Below are 21,421 nucleotides of genomic sequence, written 5' to 3' on the forward strand. Positions count from 1 at the left end.
CTCCTTCCCTCCCCCCCTTCCCCTACACTCTCCTCCTCAACCCTCTCTCCCTCCCTCACCCCTCCTACACTCTACTCCTCACCCCTCTCTCTCTCCCTACCTCACCCCTCCTACACCCTCCCCTCCCCCTCCCCTCCTCCCCCTCCCCTCCTCACCCTGCATGTGTTGGGACATGACCCAGTTGTGCAGCAGGCGGTAGTTCTCCACGGAGCCCTTCACCGTCTCCACCAGCAGGTCGTAGGCGGCGGCCCGGGCCGACTGGGACTTGCACTTGGGCTGGGCGCGGTCGGCCAGGCTGGGCAGCAGGAACAGCAGGTTGTGGACGTCGCGGAGGAACTCCTGGCCCTCGCGGCTGAACTTGAAGGGCGGCTTGTGCTTCAGGACGCTGGTGGCCAGGCGGAGGAGGCCCGTGAGGCCGTCGTCCTCGATCGCCCCGTCCTGCTGGTCCAGGATCTCTCGGCTGAGGGGGAGGGAGGGATGGGAGGGGGGGATGGGGAGGGGATGGGAGGGGGGAGGGGAGGGATAGGGGGAAGAGATGGAGGGAGAGGGATAGGGGGAAGAGATGGAGGGAGAGGGATATGGGGGGAGATGGAGGGATAGGAGAGAGAGGGGGGAGAGGAGAGAGAGGGGGGAGATGGAGGGGAGAGATGGAAGGAGAGATGGAAGGAGAGGAGGGAGAGTGGAGAGATGGAGGGAGGGAGAGATGGAGGGAGAGATGGAAGGGAGAGGGAGATGGGGGAGATGGAGAGAGGAGGGAGATGGGAGAGATGGAGGGAGAGGAGAGAGAGGGGAGAGATGGAGGGAGGGGAGAGAGAGTGGGGAGATGGAGGGAGGAGAGAGAGGGGAGAGACGGAGGGAGAGGAGAGAGGGAGAGATGGAGGGAGAGGAGAGAGAGGGGGGAGATGGAGGGAGGAGAGAGAGGGGAGAGATGGAGGGAGAGGAGAGAGAGGGGAGAGATGGAGGGAGAGGAGAGAGAGGGAGAGATGGAGGGAAACAGGATAAAGTTATACGTGGGCACTATACAAGACTCTGATATGCACGTACAGATGAACACACACACACACACACCAGACCAACAGGTGTGTGTTGGTCAGGGACAGTGTGACTCACCTCCTGATACAGTCAGCCAGGTGTCTGGCCAGGGCATCCAGGTCCAGCAGGGTGGTCTGCAACACATCACACAGACCAGTCAACGAACACACCACACTGACCAGTCAACGAACACACCACACTGACCAGTCAAACTTTTTTTGTTCTTGAAAGATGTTCTTGAATGGTAAATGACTGGACTTACATAGCGCCTTTATCCAAAGCGCTTTACAACGGCCTCTCATTCACCCATTCACGCACACATTCACACACCAATGGCGGCAAGCTACCACGCAAGGCGCTGGCCCGCTCACTGGGAGCAGTTTGGGGTTCAGTGTCTTGCCCAAGGACACTTCGATATGTGGCCAGCCGGGGCTTGAACCACCGATCTGCCAACCTTGCTATCATTAGACGGTGGCTCTACCTCCTGCGCCACAGCCGCCCCTTGACAGTGTTACAGATACGTGAATATATATTTGCATCTCTTTCGTCTAAACGAAAATGAGCATTGATGCAACATAATGTATGTCAACAATGTTTTGGCTCAATAAAAAACCTTTGAAATGAGGGTGACCAATCAACCAATCAATCAGCCAACCAACCCACCAATCAATCATCTAATCAACCAATCATTGAACCAACCAACCAACCAACGAGTGACCGGTTCAGGTGTATCCTGAAGGAGTTGAAGGTGTGGGGCGTACCTGGCTGGGTGGGTGGTGTGTGTGTGTGTGTGTGTGTGTGTGTGTGTGTACCTGGCTGGCGTCCTTGACGTGGATGTTGTCTATGAGTTTACACAGCAGCCAGAAGTACTCCTTACACCCCGTCCTCAGCAGGGGCTCCTCCTCATAGTCCTCCACCTGCACACACACACACACACACACACACACACACACACACACACACACACACACACACACACACAGTTAGATAGAGAGACCTTTAACACTAGAACAGATTTTTTTTTTATATATCTTTGCACTCAATAAAATTTCAGGACCGTCCTTTCAAGACTTTTCCTAGATATGTGCGTTCTACAGTATCCTTACATTTTCATAATCACATCAGGATAAGCTAATGTAAAGATATTTTGCATTTTTCTGTGTGGGAGGCAGGCTAATTTACAAGACGCGCTAACTAGTGGTTGGTGTGTGTAAGTAGCAGCTTGTGTACCTGTGTGTGTGTGTGTGTGTGTGTGTGTGTGTGTGTGTGTGTGTTATCCCACCCTGAGGGGTTTGAGGGCCTGGGCGTCCGGCAGGAACTTGAGCAGCGTGGAGGCGGCCAGCAGCAGGAAGGAGCGGTTGATGGACTCTCCTCCCTCCAGCCCAGACAGAGACAGCTTGTACAGCCCGTTACACGCCTCGTGTCTCACCGCCGTCTGCAGGGGCACACACACACACACACACACACACACACACACACACACACACAGACAGACAGACACAGACACAGACACACACAGACAGACAGACAGACACAGACACAGACACAGACACACACACAGGCGACACACACACAGTTACATTGAATTAGCTTGTAGCATAGTAAACAAAACAACATGGAAGTCAACAACATATTGAAGTGATATGTATATTTTTACGGTCACACATCAGAGCTGGGTCCTCTGCTCCTCCTAGCCCCTCCCCCTGCTGGCCCCTCCCCAGCTAGCCCCTGCCCCAGCTCCCAGCTAGCCCCTCCCTCAGCCTCCTAGCCCCTCCCCCAGCCTCACCTCAGGGACCAGTAGCGTGAGCTTCTTCAGCCAGTCGTGCAGGTGGTCGCTGTCGGCCAGACTGGACTTGACCAGGGAGCAGCAGTGAGCCCAGCTCACCAGCAGCCACATGGAGTAGTGGGTCACTGGAGGGGGAAACATTATGCTACTGTTTACTGCTAGTTAGAGGAAAGAGACAAAGAGAGAGAGAGAGAGAGAGAGAGAGAGAGAGAGAGAGAGAGAGAGAGAGAGAGAGAGAGAGAGAGAGAAGATAGAGAGAAATCAAAGAAAACTGCTGCACAAAGGAACAGAGTTGATCCATCACTGGGATATTAAGACACAGCTAGTTAACAACAGTTATCATTCCTTGTTTAAGACACTGCTGGGTAACAACAGTTATCATTCCTTGTTTAAGACGCAGCTTTACCAAACAGTCAAACTCACCTTCGTGGCGAGACCTGTGATCCGACTGGGCCTTCAAAACCCTGCAGGAGGAACAGGAAGTTAGGTTGAGGAACATCGTTAGCTGGAGGTCATATCACCAGAGTTAGCTGGAGGTCATATCACCAGAGTTAGCTGGAGGTCATATGACCAGAGTTAGCTGTAGGTCAGAGGTCAGGGTGGTGATGTGGGCTTGGTCTCACCTGTGGGCCAGGTTGTCGTAGGTGTAGGCCACGTTGATGAGCCTCTGGATCAGGTTGGTGCCCTGGACCAGACCCAGGAACACCTGGACCACACAGCAGGAGAGACCAGGTAACACTCACATATATGACACAGAATCAAGGTCACGTTCTGTGTGTATTAATTACCTCAGTGAATCATGGGATATGTAGCCCTGTGTATTAATCCCTCAGTGAGTCGTTGGATGTGTAGTCCTGTCTATTAATACCTCAGTAAATCATGGGAAGTGTAGTCCTGTGTGTATTCATGCCTCAGTGAATCATGGGAAGTGTAGTCCTGTGTATTAATCCCTCAGTGAGTGGTGGGATGTGTAGTCCTGTGTATTAATGCCTCAGTGAATCATGGGAAGTGTAGTACTGTGCATTAATCCCTCAGTGAGTCGTTGGATGTGTAGTCCTGTCTATTAATACCTCAGTGAATCATGGGAAGTGTAGTCCTGTGTGTATTAATTACCTCAGTGAGTCGTGGGATGTGTAGTCCTTTCCCGTGGTCGCCAGTGGCCTTGCGGGACTTGCCCGGCCAGGCGCGTTTCCGTTGGCTGTCGGTGAGGCCGCTCCAGGCAAAGACGTCGTGATAGGCCAGGTCCAGGTCAGCTGGGTCCACCGCAAACTGACAGATCAGCTTCAACAGGCAGGCCAGGCAGTCCAGCAACCACTGGAGAGAGAGAGGGAGGGAGGGAGGGAGGGAGGAAAGGGAGGGAGGGAGGGAGAGAGGGATGGACAGAAAGTACATGGGTCACTTTCTTTCCCAAGGGGCCCAAGGCTCGCCACTGTCCTGGTTCTAGACTCGCCACTGTCCAGGACTCTTGGTTCTAGACTCGCCACTGTCCTGGTTCTAGACTCGCCACTGTCCTGGTTCTAGACTCGCCACTGTCCAGGACTCTTGGTTCTAGACTCACCACTGTCCAGGACTCTTGGTTCTAGACTCGCCACTGTCCAGGACTCTTGGTTCTAGACTCACCACTGTCCAGGACTCTTGGTCTTTGGGCTCCAGGATGGCAGAGTTAAAGATCTCCAACAGCAACTGAAGACCCCCGGATGAGACAAACTACGAGGAGAGAGAGAGAGAGGAGGGAGGAGAGAGAGAGAGGAGGGAGGAGAGGGAGAGGAGGGAGGAGAGAGAGGAGAGAGGAGAACATGTAAATGTCATTGTAAATGGCAAGGCAGGTTTATTTGTATAGCACATTTCATACAACAGGGGCAACTCAAGGTGCTGTCAGGGGTCCTCTCACCTTGCAGCTCCAGGAGTTCTTGCTGTTCTCTATCTGGTCCTCGCTGGAGTCATCAGAGTCTGGATACAGGTCACTGTAGCTCCCCTGAACACACACACACACATCACAAAACACAGAGTCCAAGATGAGACAGGTTTGTGTGTATGTATGTATATACAGCTTCTTTGGGCCTGGAAAAGCGCTATATAATTATAATGAATTATCATTATTATATCTGTGTGTGTGTGTGCGTGTGTGAGGTACCGTAGACTCTCTGTGGATGCGGCGGTTGGGCTTCCCCAGGGACTCGATGATCTCCAGGGCGTACAGCAGCTTGTGGGGCGACTTGATCCTCAGCAGGTCCTTCCAACACAGACCCTCTCCCCCCTGCACACACACACACACACACACACACACACACACACACACACACACACACACACACACACAGGAATGATGAGGAAGGAGTGTGTGTGTGTACCGTGTCATCTTGTATGTTCTGTTCTCAACAGCAAGTTGGGTCAGGGTGTGTGTGTGTGTGTGTGTGTGTGTGTGTGTGTACCGTGTCGTCCTGTATGTTCTGGAAGGCCACGAGCATGCTGGGACATGTAGGCAGCAGCATCAGCAGCTCCCAGACGCGCCTGGACAGGTTCTCTGCATGGAGGTGAAGCTCCTCACACCGTAGGCTCTACACACACACACACACACACACACACACACACACACACACACACAGACACACGAGAAGAGGGAGAAAGTGAGCGAGCCAGCGAGAAAAGAGCAACCTGCCCTCTGTCTGACCCTATCTGTCTGACCCCCCTGCCTCACCCCCTTGCCTCACCCTCTGTCTCACCCCCCTGTCTGACTCTCTGTCTCACCCCCCCCTGTCTCATCCCCCTGTCTCACCCTCCTGTCTCACCCTCCTGTCTCACCCCCCTGTCTCACCCCCCTGTCTCACCCCTCTGTCTGTCCTGTGAGGGTCAGTCTGGGTACAGAGATATTAGAGATATTAAAAAGCCCTGGATGACGAACGACTCTCTGACAGACGCTTTACGGGCAACGGAAATCTCCGGAAACGCACAGACAGCTCAGACAGAGAGGAGAACCCCCCCCCTTCCCCAACCACCCACCTCGGGGCTCTCCAGGGCCCTCTCTGCGTTGGGGTTGGGGGGTTTGAAGCAGGCCAGCATCTCCAGCAGGTCAAACAGGGTGGTGAGGTGGGGCTCCTGCAGCAGCAGCAGCATGGGGATGTGCTCCTTCAGGGGGGGGGGCAGGCAGGAGGCCGGGAGCTGCACCCCCTCACCCTTACGCTCCCGCCGGGGGGCGCCCAGGGACACAAACACCATCTGGGGAGGGGGGGGGGGGGTAGAGTAGAGTAGAGAGAGTAAGATGGTAGAGAGGGAGGCAAGGCAAGGCAAGGCAAGGCAAGTTTATTTGTATAGCACATTTCATACAACAGGGGCAATTCAAAGTGCTTTACATGCATTATTTAAAAATACAGCAAGAGGAGCATAAGAAAATAAAAATTACAATGAATAAAAGCAAATATAAGAAGTAAATAGATAAAACATTTAAAAAGACAATAGTTAATGGAAAAAAGACATTGATAGAAGTGTTTGTGTTTAATCATAACTGGTGCAAAACATGAAGGTTTTTAGCTTAGATTTAAATATTTTAAGGGTTTGGGCCTGTTTGATTTCTTCAGGGAGTTTGTTCCAGGAGCATGCAGCAGCGTGACTGAAAGCTGCTGCACCGTGTTTTGTTTTTACTCTTGGAATTATTAGCTGATTTGTCTCAGCTGACCTTAGGGACCTTGCGGGAATATAGGGTGGGAGGAGATCTGATATGTATTTTGGTCCAAGACCATTTTGTGATTTGTATGTAATTAGGAGGATTTTGAATTCAATTCTCTGAGAGACTGGTAGCCAGTGCAGGGATCTCAGGATTGGTGTAATGTGTTCAAATTTCTTTGTTTTTGTTAGGACCCTAGCAGCGGCGTTTTGGATGAGCTGCAATTTACGAACAGCTCCTTTAGATAGGCCTGTTAGTAGACCATTACAATAATCAAGTCTACTCGAAACAAATGCATGGATGAGTTTTTCAAGGTCTTGCTTGGACATGAAACCTCTCATTCTTGTTATGTTTTTCAGGTGATAGTAGGCTGATTTAGTTATTGAGTTTATGTGGCTGTTGAAGTTTAGATCGGAGTCTAGAATTACACCAAGATTTCTGACCTGTTTTTTACTGTGAAGAGAGAGAGAATCAAGTTTTGCACTGACTTTCGATCTTTTGTCAGGTGCACCGAATACAATTATCTCTGTTTTGTCCTTGTTTAGTTGGAGGACGTTTTGTGTCATCCAGGCGATTATTTGCTCAATGCAATTACAGAGATTGTCAATGGGACTATAGTCGTTCGGTGAGAGGGCTATGTAGATTTGAGTGTCATCCGCATAGTTGTGGTAGGCAATTTTGTTCGGGAGGGAGAGAGTCTGACTGTCTGACAGTCTGTCTGTCTGACTGTCTGACTGTCTGTCTGACTGTCTGTCTGACTGTCTGACTGTCTGTCTGACTGTCTGTCTGACTGTCTGTCTGACTGTCTCTCTGACTGTTTGTCTGACTGTCTGTCTGACTGTCTGTCTGACTGTCCGTGTGACTGTCTGTCTGACTGTCTGTGTGACTGTCTGTCTGACTGTCTGTCTGACTGTCTGTCTGTTTGTTTGTCTGACTGCGTGTCTGTCTGTCTGACTGTTTGTCTGACTGTCTGTCTGTCTGACTGTTTGTCTGACTGTCTGTCTGTCTGACTGTTTGTCTGACTGTCTGACTGTCTGTCTGTTTGTCTGACTGTCTGTCTGTTTTTTGGAATTTTCTTGTATTTCTGTAAAGCGACCGTCAGTCCCCTGAAAGGCGCTATATAAATGTAAGTTGTTATCATTATTATTATTATTATTATTATTATTATTATTATTATTGTTGTTACCTGCATGTCCTTGAAGCCCAGCTCATGGAGGGTCTTCTCATCGTAGTCGGTGGTCAGCTCATGACCTGACGAGATCATCCTGACTGGCCCCATCAGACCCCCTGCACACACACACACACACACACACACACACACACACACACACACACACACACACTGGTCACAAACACTGTAGGGGTAGGGATGTGTGTGTGTGTGTGAGTGTGTGTGTGTGCTGGTGGTGGGTGTGTGTTATTGCATGCACCTGTGTGTGTGTGAGTGTTAGTGTGAGTGTGAGTGTGAGTGTGAGTGTGAGTATGAGTGTGAGAGTGTGTGTGTGTGTGTGTACCAGGGTAGTCAGGCTGGCGGCTGCTCTGTCCGTATTCCTGCAGCTGGGCCTGCTGGTTCATCTGCTCCTTCTGCAGGTTCTCATACCAGTGGGTAACCTCCGCCCGCAGGTCTGCCACCTGGTCACTGGGGTACATCTCTATGGTCATCTGACACACAGAGAAAGAGACACACACACAGAGACACACACACAGAGAGAGAGACAGAGAGAGAGAGAGAGAGAGAGAGAGAGAGAGAGAGAGAGAGACACACACATACACACACACACACACACACACACACACACACACACACAGGGAGAGAGAGAGTGTAAAAATACACGTATATATTAAGTACACCAAAATACAAGTAGGATGGCACACAGTTCGGAGTGTCTGTGTGTGTGAGTGAGTGTGAGAGGGAGTGTGAGAGTGAGTGAGTGTGCGTGTGCGAGAGTGTGTGTGTGAGGGTGTGTGTGTGTGTGTGTGTGTGTGTGTGTGTACCTTGTCTGGCAGGCCGGCAGGCTGGCAGACGATCCTGAGAGGCAGAGACTGTTTATCACTGAGGGCCTTCAGGTGGCTGCTGATCCCCGTCCCCTCGATCTGCCACTGACGCAGGTGGTAGGCAAACCTGGGAGGGGGGGGGGGGGGGGGAGGGGAGGGCGGAGGAGGGAGGGAGGAGGGAGGAAGGGGGGGGGGGGGCGAGGGGGGAGGAGGGAGGGAAGGGAAGGTCAACAGTTATTTGTATTTTATTTAACCTTTATTTAACCAGGAGTTCCCTTGAGATTAAGAATCTATTTTTCGAGGGAGACCTGGCCAAGAAAGCAGACCAGTACAGATACAAGTTACAAAATTGGTGAATGAAACATAATAAATAACAGACAAGAGATAACAGATACATATTATAAAAAAAACAAAAACATCTTAGGAGTAGCAATTGCACATTTCTGTCTCACAATTTCCAATCAGAGCTTTAGTGTGCTCTGGAGGTTAGTCCCAGGGTGTGTGTGTGTGTGTGTGTGTGTGTGTGTACCTGCGTCTGAAGGCCTCCAGGTGTGTCTTCAGCATCAGCAGGCCTCTCTCTATGATGGTGAGGGAGGAGTGGGCGTCGCCCTCCAGGTGGGACGATGACATCATCAGACTCTCCATCACCTTGCTGATGAACTCCTCCTCCTTCTCCAGCCCCGTCTTACCTGCTGCCACACACACACACACACACACACACACAGGTATTGACACACACACACAGACACACGAACACGCACAGACACACACACACACACACACACACACACACACACACACACACACACACACACAAAATATTAAAACACGGTGTAACTCGGCCCTTCACAACAAGCAAACAGACTAAGACAGTGGATCTTTCTCTGTTCAAAGCCAGAAGCACCAGCAGCACCAGCAGCACCAGAAGCACCAGAAGCACCAGCAGCCCAGTCTGAACGTGTTTCCCACACACAGTCCCAATCTGTCCAGACATCGTCTCGTTACGAACCAAAAGTATTTTTAGCGCTGCTTTCATTTATTTATCTTCAGGGCATTTTTCAGCACTGCTGGTGGAAAGCGCTGGGAGCGGGTTCACAGAGAGGACAGGGCTCGGCCGTTTGAAACACGCGGCTCGGTCGAAGCCCTGCGACAACGTGGGTTTGAACGCCACGGTTAAACCGTACGTCACGGTTTTCTTTGTGGGACGGTTTAACCGTATAAAAAATGAGAAAAACCGCCCACGCCTAGTGTGTGTGTGTGTGTGTGAGGGACCCTCACCGTTGATGTAGTAGGAGTTGATGTACTGGATGGCCGCCCTGCTGATGTCAGCTGACTGAGCCCTCAGAGCGATGCCCCACAGCTGGTCCATACCACACAGCTACGGAGAGAGAGAGGGGTCAAAGGTTAACATGACAGGTTGGGGGGGTGACAGGCTGACGTGTGTGTGTGTGTGTGTGTGTGTGTGTGTGTGTGTGTGTGTGTGTGCCTACCTCACAGTTGGAGGCGCTGTCGTAGGCGCTGGTTGCTAGGCGCGCCAGGTTACACAGGTGCTGGAACAGGTTGAGTCCTGTCATACTGATGGTCTCTGGCTTCAACTGAGGCATCTGAGAGGAGGAGGAGGAGGAGGAGGAGGAGAGGAGGGGCGGGCGGGGCGGGGCGGGGGGGAGAGGAGAGGAGAGGAGAGGAGAGGGGGAGAGGAGAGGAGGGAAGAGGAGAGGAGAGGAGAGGAGTCATCACATCCAGAGCTTCTGAACACATCTCTGTACAGATCCCTGCCTTGCAGAAACTCAACACAGGAACAGGTATGTGTCCTGTCTAACCTGGGTTCTCCCAAGTGTGTGGACCAGGTGTGTGTGTTCAACCAGGTCTGTGTGTGGACCAGGTGTGTGTGTGTGTACCTTCTCCAGGAACAGGTGCTTGTATGTCTCCATGCCCATGGCGTGCTGGTCCTTGCTGCGCACCTGGTTGAGGAACCAGTGCAGCGCGTCGTCGTAACACTCCCCGTCCTCCACCAGACAGTGCCACAGGATGTCCACCTGCTCCAGGCTCAGCCCTGAGGGGGAGGGGGGGGAGGAGGAGGAGGGGGGGGGGGGGGTTAGTACTGTACACACACACACGTACACACACACACACACACACACACACACACAGAGGTGAGACTTACTGAAGTGGTCAGGTGATCCCAGGGTGGAGAACACACAGGTGAGGAACTGCAGTCGGACCTGGACCTCTGCACTGTGGGCGTACCTGGGGGGGGGGAGCAGGTATGAGAGACAATAACACGTCAGATTCAACTCTCTCTTTCTTTCAACTGATTTTTCTTTTCACATTTTATCACAGCGGTAAAACAACAGTTGCACCTATTGCTTAGAAACCGCAATGCGTCTGTTTTAATCCGTCATATTTCTACATTTAAAAGAGTACACAGTCGACATTTTGGGGTTTTTAACCCATAGGAAGTTACGTAGTGTACAGGAAAGTTCACACGCGCACCCTCACGCAGACACGCATCCCCACACACACACGTTTGCATAGTGGACAGGAAGGTTGACTCACAGGGCAAACTTGTGTCTCTGCTCCCTGACCTCCTGGATGTAGTGCAGCAGGTTCTCAAAGAACAGCTTCATCATGTGCAGCTCCTTCTCCGCCCACCTGAGAGCAGCAGGACGTCACAGGTTACCATGACCACCATAACACCAAGCAGGACGTCACCGGTTACCATGACCACCATAACACCAAGCAGGACGTCACCGGTTACCATGACCACCATAACACCAAGCAGGATATCACAGGTTACCATGACCACCATAACACCAAGCAGGATGTCACAGGTTACCATGACCACCATAACACCAAGCAGGATATCACAGGTAACTATGATCGTCATAACACCTTTTCCTCTGTTACTGTTCTCTACAGTGTTGCTACAAAATGGTGGCAACGGAAGGCGGCACTTACATGGTGATCCAGTGGGTGTCGTAGCTGGAGCCAAACTGCTGAAAAGTGCCGAAAAGCTTAGGTAGGAGACGCAGAGAGACGACCACAGACCTGAGAGAGAGAGAGAGAAAGAGAGAGGGAGAGAAAGAGAGGGAGGGAGAGAGAAAGAGGGAGGGAGGGAGAGAAAGAGAGAGGGTGGGAGAGAGAGAGGGAGGGAGAGAGAAAGGGAGAGGGAGGGAAAGAAAGAGAGAGGGAGGGAGAGAAAGAGAGGGGAGATCAGTGTTACAAGTCAGTGCTTCATGTGACATTCCAATGTAACACCTGGTGACCAACACACACATGCACACACACACGCACACACACACACACACACACACACACACACACACACACACACACACACACACACACACACACACACACACACACACACACACACACACACACACACACGGGGGGGGCAGTACCTGTGGTGGGCCAGGTTCTCCAGACAGCCCTCTATGAAGCGCATGCGTATCTGTCGGTCGGTGAACCAGCAGACCAGAGAACACAGCAGCTTCTCTGCCTCGTTGATCAGACCCTCAGACAGGTGGATCTGAGGAGGGGAGGGGGGGCGTCAACATCACACACTCATAAACATCACACACTCATCAGCATCACACTCTCTCATCAACATCACACACTCATCAACATCACACTCTCTCAACAACATCACACACTCATCCACATCACACACTCATCCACATCACATTCTCTCAACAACATCACACACTCATCAACATCACACTCTCATCAACATCACACTCTCTCATCAACATCACACTCTCTCATCAACATCACACTCTCTCATCAGCATCACACTCTCTCATCAACATCACACACTCATCAACATCACACTCTCTCAACAACATCACACTCTCTCATCAACATCACACACACTCATCCACATCACACACTCATCCACATCACACTCTCATCCACATCACACTCTCTCATCAACATCACACTCTCTCAACAACATCACACTCTCTCATCAACATCACACACACTCATCCACATCACACACTCATCCACATCACACTCTCATCCACATCACACTCTCTCATCAACATCACACTCTCTCATCAACATCACACACTCATCAACATCACACTCTCTCAACAACATCACACTCTCTCATCAACATCACACACACTCATCCACATCACACACTCATCAACATCACACTCTCATCCACATCACACTCTCTCATCAACATCACACACTCAACAACATCACACACACTCATCAACATCACACACACTCATCAACATCACACACTCATCAACATCACACTCTCTCAACAACATCACACTCTCTCATCAACATCACACTCTCTCATCAACATCACACACACTCATCCACATCACACACTCATCCACATCACATTCTCTCAACAACATCACACACTCATCAACATCACACTCTCATCAACATCACACTCTCATCAACATCACACACTCATCAACATCACACACTCTCATCAACATCACACACTCATCAACATCACACTCTCTCATCAACATCACACTCTCATCAACATCACACACTCATCAACATCACACACTCATCAACATCACACTCTCTCATCAACATCACACTCTCTCATCAACATCACACTCTCTCATCAACATCACACTCTCTCATCAACATCACACTCTCTCATCAACATCACACACTCATCCACATCACACTCTCATCCACATCACACTCTCTCATCACACTCTCTCATCACACTCTCTCATCACACTCTCTCTGCAGCTTTAACCCTCTCCTTTAGTCTGTCTGTCTGTGTCTGTGTGTGTGTGTGTGTGTCTGTGTGTCTGTGTGTGTGTGTGTGTGTCTGTCTGTCTGTGTCTGTGTGTGCGTGTCTGTCTGTGTGTGTGTGTCTGTGTCTGTCTGTGTGTGTGTGTGTGTGTGTGTGTGTGTGTGTGTGTGTGTGTGTGTGTGTCTGTGTCTCTGTGTGTGTGAAAACTGGCATGTCTTCCCACAGCTGATCACTCTGTTTCTCATTCTTTTCTAAAAAACACTGCACTCGATGAGGACATTGTCATATTCACAACCAAGGCCAGATTACAAGTCCTTCCTACCAGACTCAACCTCTCTATTTGGTTTCCTTCCACTCAGGTTCCTCATTGCTTGCACCACACCACAGAACAGGTTACAGAAACACTATCACACATCTTGAATGGCTGTTATGTTTACAAAGGAATGTATATAGCACGTCATGACAGAATTGTGAGCCTTATAGTAAAGGACATATCACTCCACTTCCCAGTTACAGTGAAAATGAGACACATGCTTGTGTCAATGCATCTATGTTCAATTTCTGTAATGACCAATGTCACTTTTCACAGTTGTCTGCTAACACACCAGATGTTGTCGTTGTTAATGAAGAGTCCAGAGAGGTGTCTGTATTAGAGGTAGCATGCACCTTTGATATAAGCCTAGAGGAAGCCTTCATGACTAAGGTCATGAAATACCAGCAGCTTGTAGATACCATCTCAGAGCTAGGCTATAGGTGTACGCTATTAGTCTTTATATTTGGCAGTCTTGGACATGTGCACAGATTGGTTGTCAGAGGACTACGTCTACTGGGAATGTCCAAGGGAGAAGCAAAAAGGCTCAGCAAGTATTGCTCTGTCTCTGCGATTATTGGCAGCCGCCATATATGGCGGAGACGGTGTTACTTGTACCCGTGAGTCTTGTCCTGTTGTATGTGAAAGACATTGTCCATGTCTGTTTGTGAATGCATCCCATCTGTGCCTTCAGTATTTGTGTCCCTGTATACTTGTTTCTATGTGGACATAAATAAATGATTAAAATGTGTGTGTGTAGTGTCTCACCGCGTCATCGTCCTGCACCAGGTCCCACAGCAGGGTGTTTCCCTTCTTACAGACGTTGTCCAGGTTGATGTCCGTCACTGCGTGGCCAGAGTACTGGTGCTTATGGACCGCCGGGCCTGGGGGGGCAGGACACACACACACATTAGACTGCTCCTCTGTCTGTGTGTCTGTGTGTGTGTGTGTGTGTGTGTGTGTGTGTGTGTGTGTGTGTGTGTGTGTGAGAGACCCGGCCTTGCACCAGGTGTTTGTGGTAGATGACAGGTGTGTGTGTGTGTGTGTGTGTGTGTGTGTGTGTGTGTGTGTGTGTGTGTGTGTGTACCCTGGGCTAGGTGCTCGTGGTATATGGAGGCCAGGTTGGGCAGGTGTGTGTGTGTGTGTGTGTGTGTGTACCCTGGGCCAGGTGCTCATGGTAGATGGAGGCCAGGTTGGGCAGGTGTGTCTGCAGGTGAGAGCTCAGCTCGGCGTGGGAGTTGATCTGGACCAGCTCCTCCTCGCAGCCCGACTCCTCCCCGTCAAAGTCGGCCATGTTCTTCTCCGACTTGGCGCTGATCTGGGAGCTGCTGCAGCTGACGTCGTCGGCGCTCAGCATGTCTTCTACCATGTGACTGCAGGGGGCGACAGAGAGGGGGGGGGGGGGGGTGAGGGAGGGTCGTCCCCAGGGCGTTGGACCGGATGATCAGAACTAGGGCTGCACGATTTGGGGGGGAAATCGAATTGCGATTATTTGGACAGATATCGCGATTGCGATTAATTTGCGATTATTATTATTTTAAATAGCAAAAAAAAAAAAAAAAAAAAAAAGAGGGAGTTTTTGTAAAGTGTGGCCATATCTCCGGCTAGGAAGGTCGTATCAACGTGCAGTTTGTTTGTACGTCTTCAGGGGACTTAGAGGCTCCCTCCCCCACAGCCCGAGCTACGAGTGAAAGAACTAAACTTACATTGGGTTGCTTTAAAGTTGGGTTGCTTTAAAATCAAGCTTCAGATTAAAACATGTGATGGAGCATTACTAACCTGACTCAGGTGGTTTGTTTCACACAACCATCTAGGAAAGCTTAATTGGAAGCTGTTTGGAAAAGGGCAGGTACTTTCAAAAAATACTTGGCAGGTGATTGGATGAATCTGTCTATCACCTATTTTCAGAGAGCATTACCACATGATACCATCAAACTATTAACTGCTCTAATTCTAATGCAAGGATGAGAACTTAAAAGATATGAATTGTATATATGATAACCTCATCTCATCTAGACAGGTGGCTACTTTCTAAGATGATCCAGCTATTAAAATGATCATTTGGGGATACACTGTGACTATAACTGAAAGGACCACATCTAGATGACTCGGTCAACAGTCGAACTGATGAATGATAGAATGGTGGTCTCTGACTATGGAGCACAGACACACGTCACCTTGACTTAGGAATCTGTGACATACTTCAGCCCAAGGCTAGGCTAGGCTAACCTCTGCGTCTTTAAAGCCGGCTGGTATGAACGAATGGTATGAGGTTATGCATACAGGACACATTCATGTTTGACAACAGAACAGTTAACTTCCATGTATCCATAAGCCTGCTATACTATATAAACACCAACCCGCAGGTTGCTGAGACTGTCAACTCTGTGTCTGTACTTTAACGCCGGGTTAGCATGAGTAGCTAAGCTAAGCTACCGTCTCGAAGACAAGTTAGCTAAGCTAAGTTTAAGGCTGGACTAACAGCACCGACATGCACTTGGCTGGTACAGTTAGTATAGTGAAATTGTACACTTACCTGTCGCAATTATAACATACTAACGTTTATCATACGTCCAGTAAGCCATGTGGTGTCTAATTGTCTCTGTTACGTTAGCCCAAAGTCTCATAATAATTGGACTGACTGTCGTGACACAACCTATGCCTGCGTTCGTAAATTCGCTCTGAGAGCGCCGGGTTCAAAGTCATAAAGAGACCAAGTAATTTGATTGGACATGAGGCATTCCATGAGTGCTGATCAAATTTCCAAAAGAGGTTTTAATCTCAATGTGACTTCCTGGTAAAATAAAGGTAAAAAAAAAAAAAAAAAAAACGCAGGCAAATCGCAGGCTTTGCGATTAGCTAATCGCATCATTTCAAATCGCGATTTCGATTTAAAATCGATTAATCGTGCAGCCCTAATCAGAACCTGTGTTTATTCATGTCAAAATGGGCCAGAAATACATCTGTTTTTTGTTTTTTTTAAGTATTTCTTTTCTGATTGGGGGCAGTCCCTCTTCATTTTACAGGACAGTTGTAGTGAAGACAGACAGGAAAGTAAGGAGAAGAAGGGAGAGAGGACATGTCAGCAGGGCATGGGCCGGATTCTAACCCAAATCTCTATGGAGTTTATTTTTTTGAAGGACTAATAAAATAAAATAAAGAACACGTATGTAATATTTTCTAGGGATGCCCCGATCGATCGGCCAGCAATCGGAATCGGCCATTATTCAGTAAAAATATGAGATCGGGGGAAATCCGATAATGCTTTCTAGTCACCGATCACAACAACCGATCAATGACGCAAACAATGTGAGCCAATTCATTGTGGCCTGCTCATTAACCTAAACCAGCCACTCTCGCATGCTTGTTAAACTAAACTATGTCAGCGGTGTGCGTGAGGTTGTGTTTATAACATATTTTGTAAATAAAAAGAAGGCTTAAACCTACGCCTAGTTTAGAATAGAAATACAAACATAACAGTGTGGAAGTACTATAAAGTGTGTGAGACAGATGTCACACATGCCATCTGCAATCTGTGCAAGGATGAAATACCTTGTAGGGGAGCTACGGTAAAATCCTTCAACACAACCAACTCAAGGCGCTTGAAGTTGCATCACGTAGCATGGCGGGTTTGAAAAGCTGACCGCGGAGAATGAGAAGAAAAAGGCAGAGAAACGCTCGCTACCACAAACCACTATAGACCCACGCGTCTGCATGTCATACTCAGAGATAAATTGCCTGAAACATGCTTCAGCTGGCTGTCCACGATGGAGTGCTGTCACAGCGCAGCATAAGTGATGTCACAGCTACAGGGAGACGCTTCGTGGGCCACACCACAGCGTTCTGCCCTTGCATGTTCTAGATTGCAGAATGTACAGACACAACTCGGCCAGCCTATCAAAAAGGTTTGTGGAGATTTTTTTTAAAAAAAGGTTCTTGCTTTATCGGATGCTCTAAATGTTAAATGTCTCTTCTTGCCCCGCGGTGGCGCAGCGGTCTAAGCACTAGCCACTAGTGCAAGCTGCCCACCGGGGACTGGGATCGAATCCCGGTCTCGCCAGACCCGGATATGGCCGGGGCACACACAGGGAGCGGCATATTGAGCGGCCGCTCCCAAAAGGGGGGTATAGGACTATTTCCGGACAAGGATCCGTCGCGCAACACCGCCCCCGGGGTGCCGGAATAACGGTGCTGGGCTCGAGGAGCCAGACAGCTAGTCTGCCTGGCGATCTCCTCTGGGGCTGCCGGCCACGGGGTCGTGCGGCGGATCCTACGCAATAGGCAGGGGATAATAGGATGCTAGGTTGGGTGCAATTGGATACCAAATTGGGTGAAAAAGGGATAAAATCTGAAAAAACACATTTAAAAAATAAAATAATGTCTCTTCTTCTTTTTTTTCTTTTTTATATTAGGCTGTTATTTGAACGGTATCGGCAGTATATCGGCAGATATTGCTCATAGATTATCGGTGATCGTTATCGGTGTAAAAAAACGGAAAGCTGAAGGATACAGAAGAGATGGGGGGGGGGGAGGGGGGGGGAGCCGGAGAGAGAGAGGCGTACCCTTCGTGGTGGTGGTGGTGGTGGTGATGGTGGTGATGGTGGTGGTGCTGGGGGCCGATGAAACGCCGGCAGTTGAAGAGCTCGTTGCCCATGGCGACGTCTCCCAGGAAGTCCCCGGGGCGGGGCAGACAGGGGGGCTCCTGGGGGCCGGGGGCCATGTCCCCCCCCGGCACCCCGCCCTGCTGCTGCTGCTGCTGCTGAGGCTCCGCCCCCCTCTCAGGCCCCTCCCCCTGGCGCAGGGCGGAGGAAGAGGCGGAGCAAGCGTCCAACATCCTCATGCGGCCCTCCAGCGAGGCCGACGCCGCCGTAACCATGGCGACGGTGGTCGGGTCGGGGGCGAAGGCGGGGGGGAGGCCTTTGGGCTTGGACCCGGGGGGGGGTCCGCCCCCTCCCCCTGCCCCCCCCCTCCCCCAGCGCCTCCCCTGCCTTCCTCTTCCTCATCTCCGACGGGTCCCGGGGGTCCTTCTGGGGGCTCCCCTCCGCCGCCGCCATGGTGGTCGACCCCCCCCCTACCACCCTCCTCCCCCCACCTGCCTCCTCTTCCTCCTCCTCGTCATCCTCGTCCTCCTCCTCGTCCTCCTCCTCCTCCTCGTCGTCCTCCTCTTCCTCCTCCTCCTCCTCCTCTTCCTCCTTCAGGGCCTCGCTGTCGGCCATGTCGTCGGAGTGCATCTCGGAGGCGGGGCTGCCTGCTGATTGGCTGGCCCTGGAGGAGCCCGCCTCGTTGCTGGAGGCATCGCTGTGGCCGCTGCTGCTGCCTGGCCCGCTGCTGCCCTCCTCCTCCACGCTGTTGGCCGTCTCGTCTGAGCTGCCCTGCATAGACTCCTGGAACACACTCACTCTGTCAGTACTACATCTAGAGGTTCATACAGATAGTTACTCTGTCAGTACTACATCTACAGGTTAATAAAGATAGTTACTCTGTCAGTACTACATCTACAGGTTAATAAAGATAGTTACTCTGTCAGTACTACATCTACAGGTTAATAAAGATAGTTACTCTGTCAGTACTACATCTACAGGTTAATAAAGATAGTTACTCTGTCAGTACTACATCTAGAGGTTCATAAAGATAGTTACTCTGTCAGTACTACATCTAGAGGTTCATAAAGATAGTTACTCTGTCAGTACTACATCTACAGGTTAATAAAGATAGTTACTCTGTCAGTACTACATCTACAGGTTAATAAAGATAGTTACGGTACTCTGTCAGTACTACATCTACAGGTTAATAAAGATAGTTACTCTACTACTACATCTACAGGTTAATAAAGATAGTTACTCTGTCAGTACTACATCTACAGGTTAATAAAGATAGTTACTCTGTCAGTACTACATCTAGAGGTTAATAAAGATAGTTACTGTGTCAGTACTACATATAGGGCCGGTTTCACAGACAAGGCTTAAGCCTAGTCCTGGACTAAATCACACTTTCAATGTAAAATCTCCATTGAAGATGCTTTTTAGTCCAGGATTAGGCTTAAGCCTTGTCTGTGAAACTGGCCCCTAGAGTTTAGTTTGCCTTGGAATGTTTCATGGTGCCACCAAACCTGCAATTAACTAACAGGTGGTTATTTTTTATACTACAAAACTACTTTCCACTATTGTTTAAACTATGGAAACTGTTGGTTTCATATGGAAATCTCTCTATGGAGTAGATTATTTTCGGAGGACGAGCTCATTGTAAATGCATGGAAGGGAATGACGGCATTCCTAGTTCCTCTCTGTGCGTTCCAAGGAGCCCGTCCTCCGAGCTGGCCTCCCCGGGGGCGTGGCCTACCTCCGTGTCAGACAGCCTCTGCTGGCCTCGCTTGCTGCCTGTCATCAGCTGGTCGTCCATCTCCATGTCACTCCCTCCGCTGTGGTGCGTGTCACTGTTGTCACTGCTGTCAGGGCTGGCCGCCGGGGACCCTGGGTAGTGGAGTTCAGAGGAGAGACACACGGTTAAACTACACTAAATAAATAAAAACATACAAATATTCATGAATATAATAAACATGATTGCGTTCGTAAATTCGCGCTGAGAGTGCCGGAGCGCACACTGGGTTCAACGTCATAAAGGCACCAAGTAATTTGATTGGACAAGAGGCATTCCATGTGTGCTGATCAGATTTCCAGAGCGAATTTACGAACGCAGCCATAGATTGAGGGTCTTATAAGCCCTTGAGCACCAGGCAATCAATCAACCAACCAAACAATCAACCAATCAATCAACCAACCCATCAACCAACCCATCAACCAACCCATCAACCAACCCATCAACCAACCAACCAATCAACCAATCAACCAACCAACCAATCAACCAACCAATCAACCCATCAACCAACCAACCAACCAACCAATCAACCCATCAACCCACCAACCAACCAATCAACCCATCAACCAACCAACCAATCAATCAATCAACCAACCAACCAACCCATCAACCAACCAACCAACCAACAAACCAACCAACCAATCAACCAATCAACCAACCAACCAACCAACCAACCAACCAACCAATCAATCAACCAACCAACCAACCAATCAACCCATCAACCAACCAATCAACCCATCAACCAATCAACCCATCAACCAACCAATCAACCCATCAACCAACCAATCAACCCATCAACCAACCAACCAATCAATCAACCCATCAACCAACCAACCAATCGACCAATCGACCAATCAACCAATCAACCAATCAACCAATCAACCAATCAACCAACCAACCAATCAACTAGGGATGTCCCGATCCCACTTTTTCACTACCGATACCGATACCGATACCTGGGCTTCGGGTATCGGCGATACCGATACCGATCCGATATTTGTATACATTTTTTGACCCCTGAATAATAACAAATACCTCCCCAGTATATAGTCCACACCAACAACAGTTAAATTAAAGACTGCCAGCCTTTATTAAAGCAACAAATGCGACGTGTTGTGGATTGGAACTACGGATCATAAGCTTTCAAATGATGTGTCATACATTGAAATCCGAAAAAATATGAAGTTAGAGTCATTTGAATGTTGTTAGACGTCAGGCACATAGCGCTATGCGCATTTTAAGCGCATATAGGACTCGCGTGAAGCACACAGCGATATGCGCATTTTAAGCGCATATAGGACTCGCGTGAAGCATTTCTGCGACTCGCGTGAAGCATTTCTGCGACACGCGTTTCTGTTCACTGTTTTCATTCCCCCATCGCTTATACACATACATTTGACTGCGGATGACAGTAGGATCGGATCGGAGCCTTTTTTTTCTCTGGTGCGATCCCCGATCCAGCATTCAGGACCAATATCGGGTCGATATCCGATATCAGTATCGGATCGGGACATCCCT

At 49.7% G+C, this 21,421-nt stretch overlaps 1 protein-coding gene across 1 annotated transcript in view; it reads right to left on the minus strand.

Annotated features, from left to right (window-relative positions):
- Positions 1 to 21,421, minus strand: part of usp34 (ubiquitin specific peptidase 34) — a gene marked incomplete at its 5' end in the record, with an annotated part of 75,863 nt that overhangs the window by 32,622 nt on the left and 21,820 nt on the right. The window contains 29 exon segments of the mRNA XM_080546597.1: positions 156 to 460; positions 1,111 to 1,166; positions 1,845 to 1,949; positions 2,315 to 2,467; positions 2,819 to 2,943; positions 3,242 to 3,282; positions 3,442 to 3,524; positions 3,932 to 4,132; positions 4,439 to 4,525; positions 4,710 to 4,793; positions 4,953 to 5,075; positions 5,251 to 5,376; positions 5,819 to 6,034; positions 7,666 to 7,766; positions 7,994 to 8,141; positions 8,475 to 8,601; positions 9,004 to 9,166; positions 9,753 to 9,852; positions 9,965 to 10,078; positions 10,373 to 10,527; positions 10,639 to 10,721; positions 11,031 to 11,126; positions 11,433 to 11,522; positions 11,879 to 12,006; positions 14,297 to 14,412; positions 14,687 to 14,901; positions 18,091 to 18,468; positions 18,470 to 18,912; positions 19,868 to 19,998. Of these exon segments, the coding sequence (XP_080402723.1) occupies positions 156 to 460; positions 1,111 to 1,166; positions 1,845 to 1,949; positions 2,315 to 2,467; positions 2,819 to 2,943; positions 3,242 to 3,282; positions 3,442 to 3,524; positions 3,932 to 4,132; positions 4,439 to 4,525; positions 4,710 to 4,793; positions 4,953 to 5,075; positions 5,251 to 5,376; positions 5,819 to 6,034; positions 7,666 to 7,766; positions 7,994 to 8,141; positions 8,475 to 8,601; positions 9,004 to 9,166; positions 9,753 to 9,852; positions 9,965 to 10,078; positions 10,373 to 10,527; positions 10,639 to 10,721; positions 11,031 to 11,126; positions 11,433 to 11,522; positions 11,879 to 12,006; positions 14,297 to 14,412; positions 14,687 to 14,901; positions 18,091 to 18,468; positions 18,470 to 18,912; positions 19,868 to 19,998 (4,293 nt within the window).

The sequence above is a fragment of the Nansenia antarctica genome (assembly GCF_963989245.1).
Source record: "Nansenia antarctica genome assembly, chromosome: 16".
Classification (NCBI taxonomy): domain Eukaryota; kingdom Metazoa; phylum Chordata; class Actinopteri; order Argentiniformes; family Microstomatidae; genus Nansenia; species Nansenia antarctica.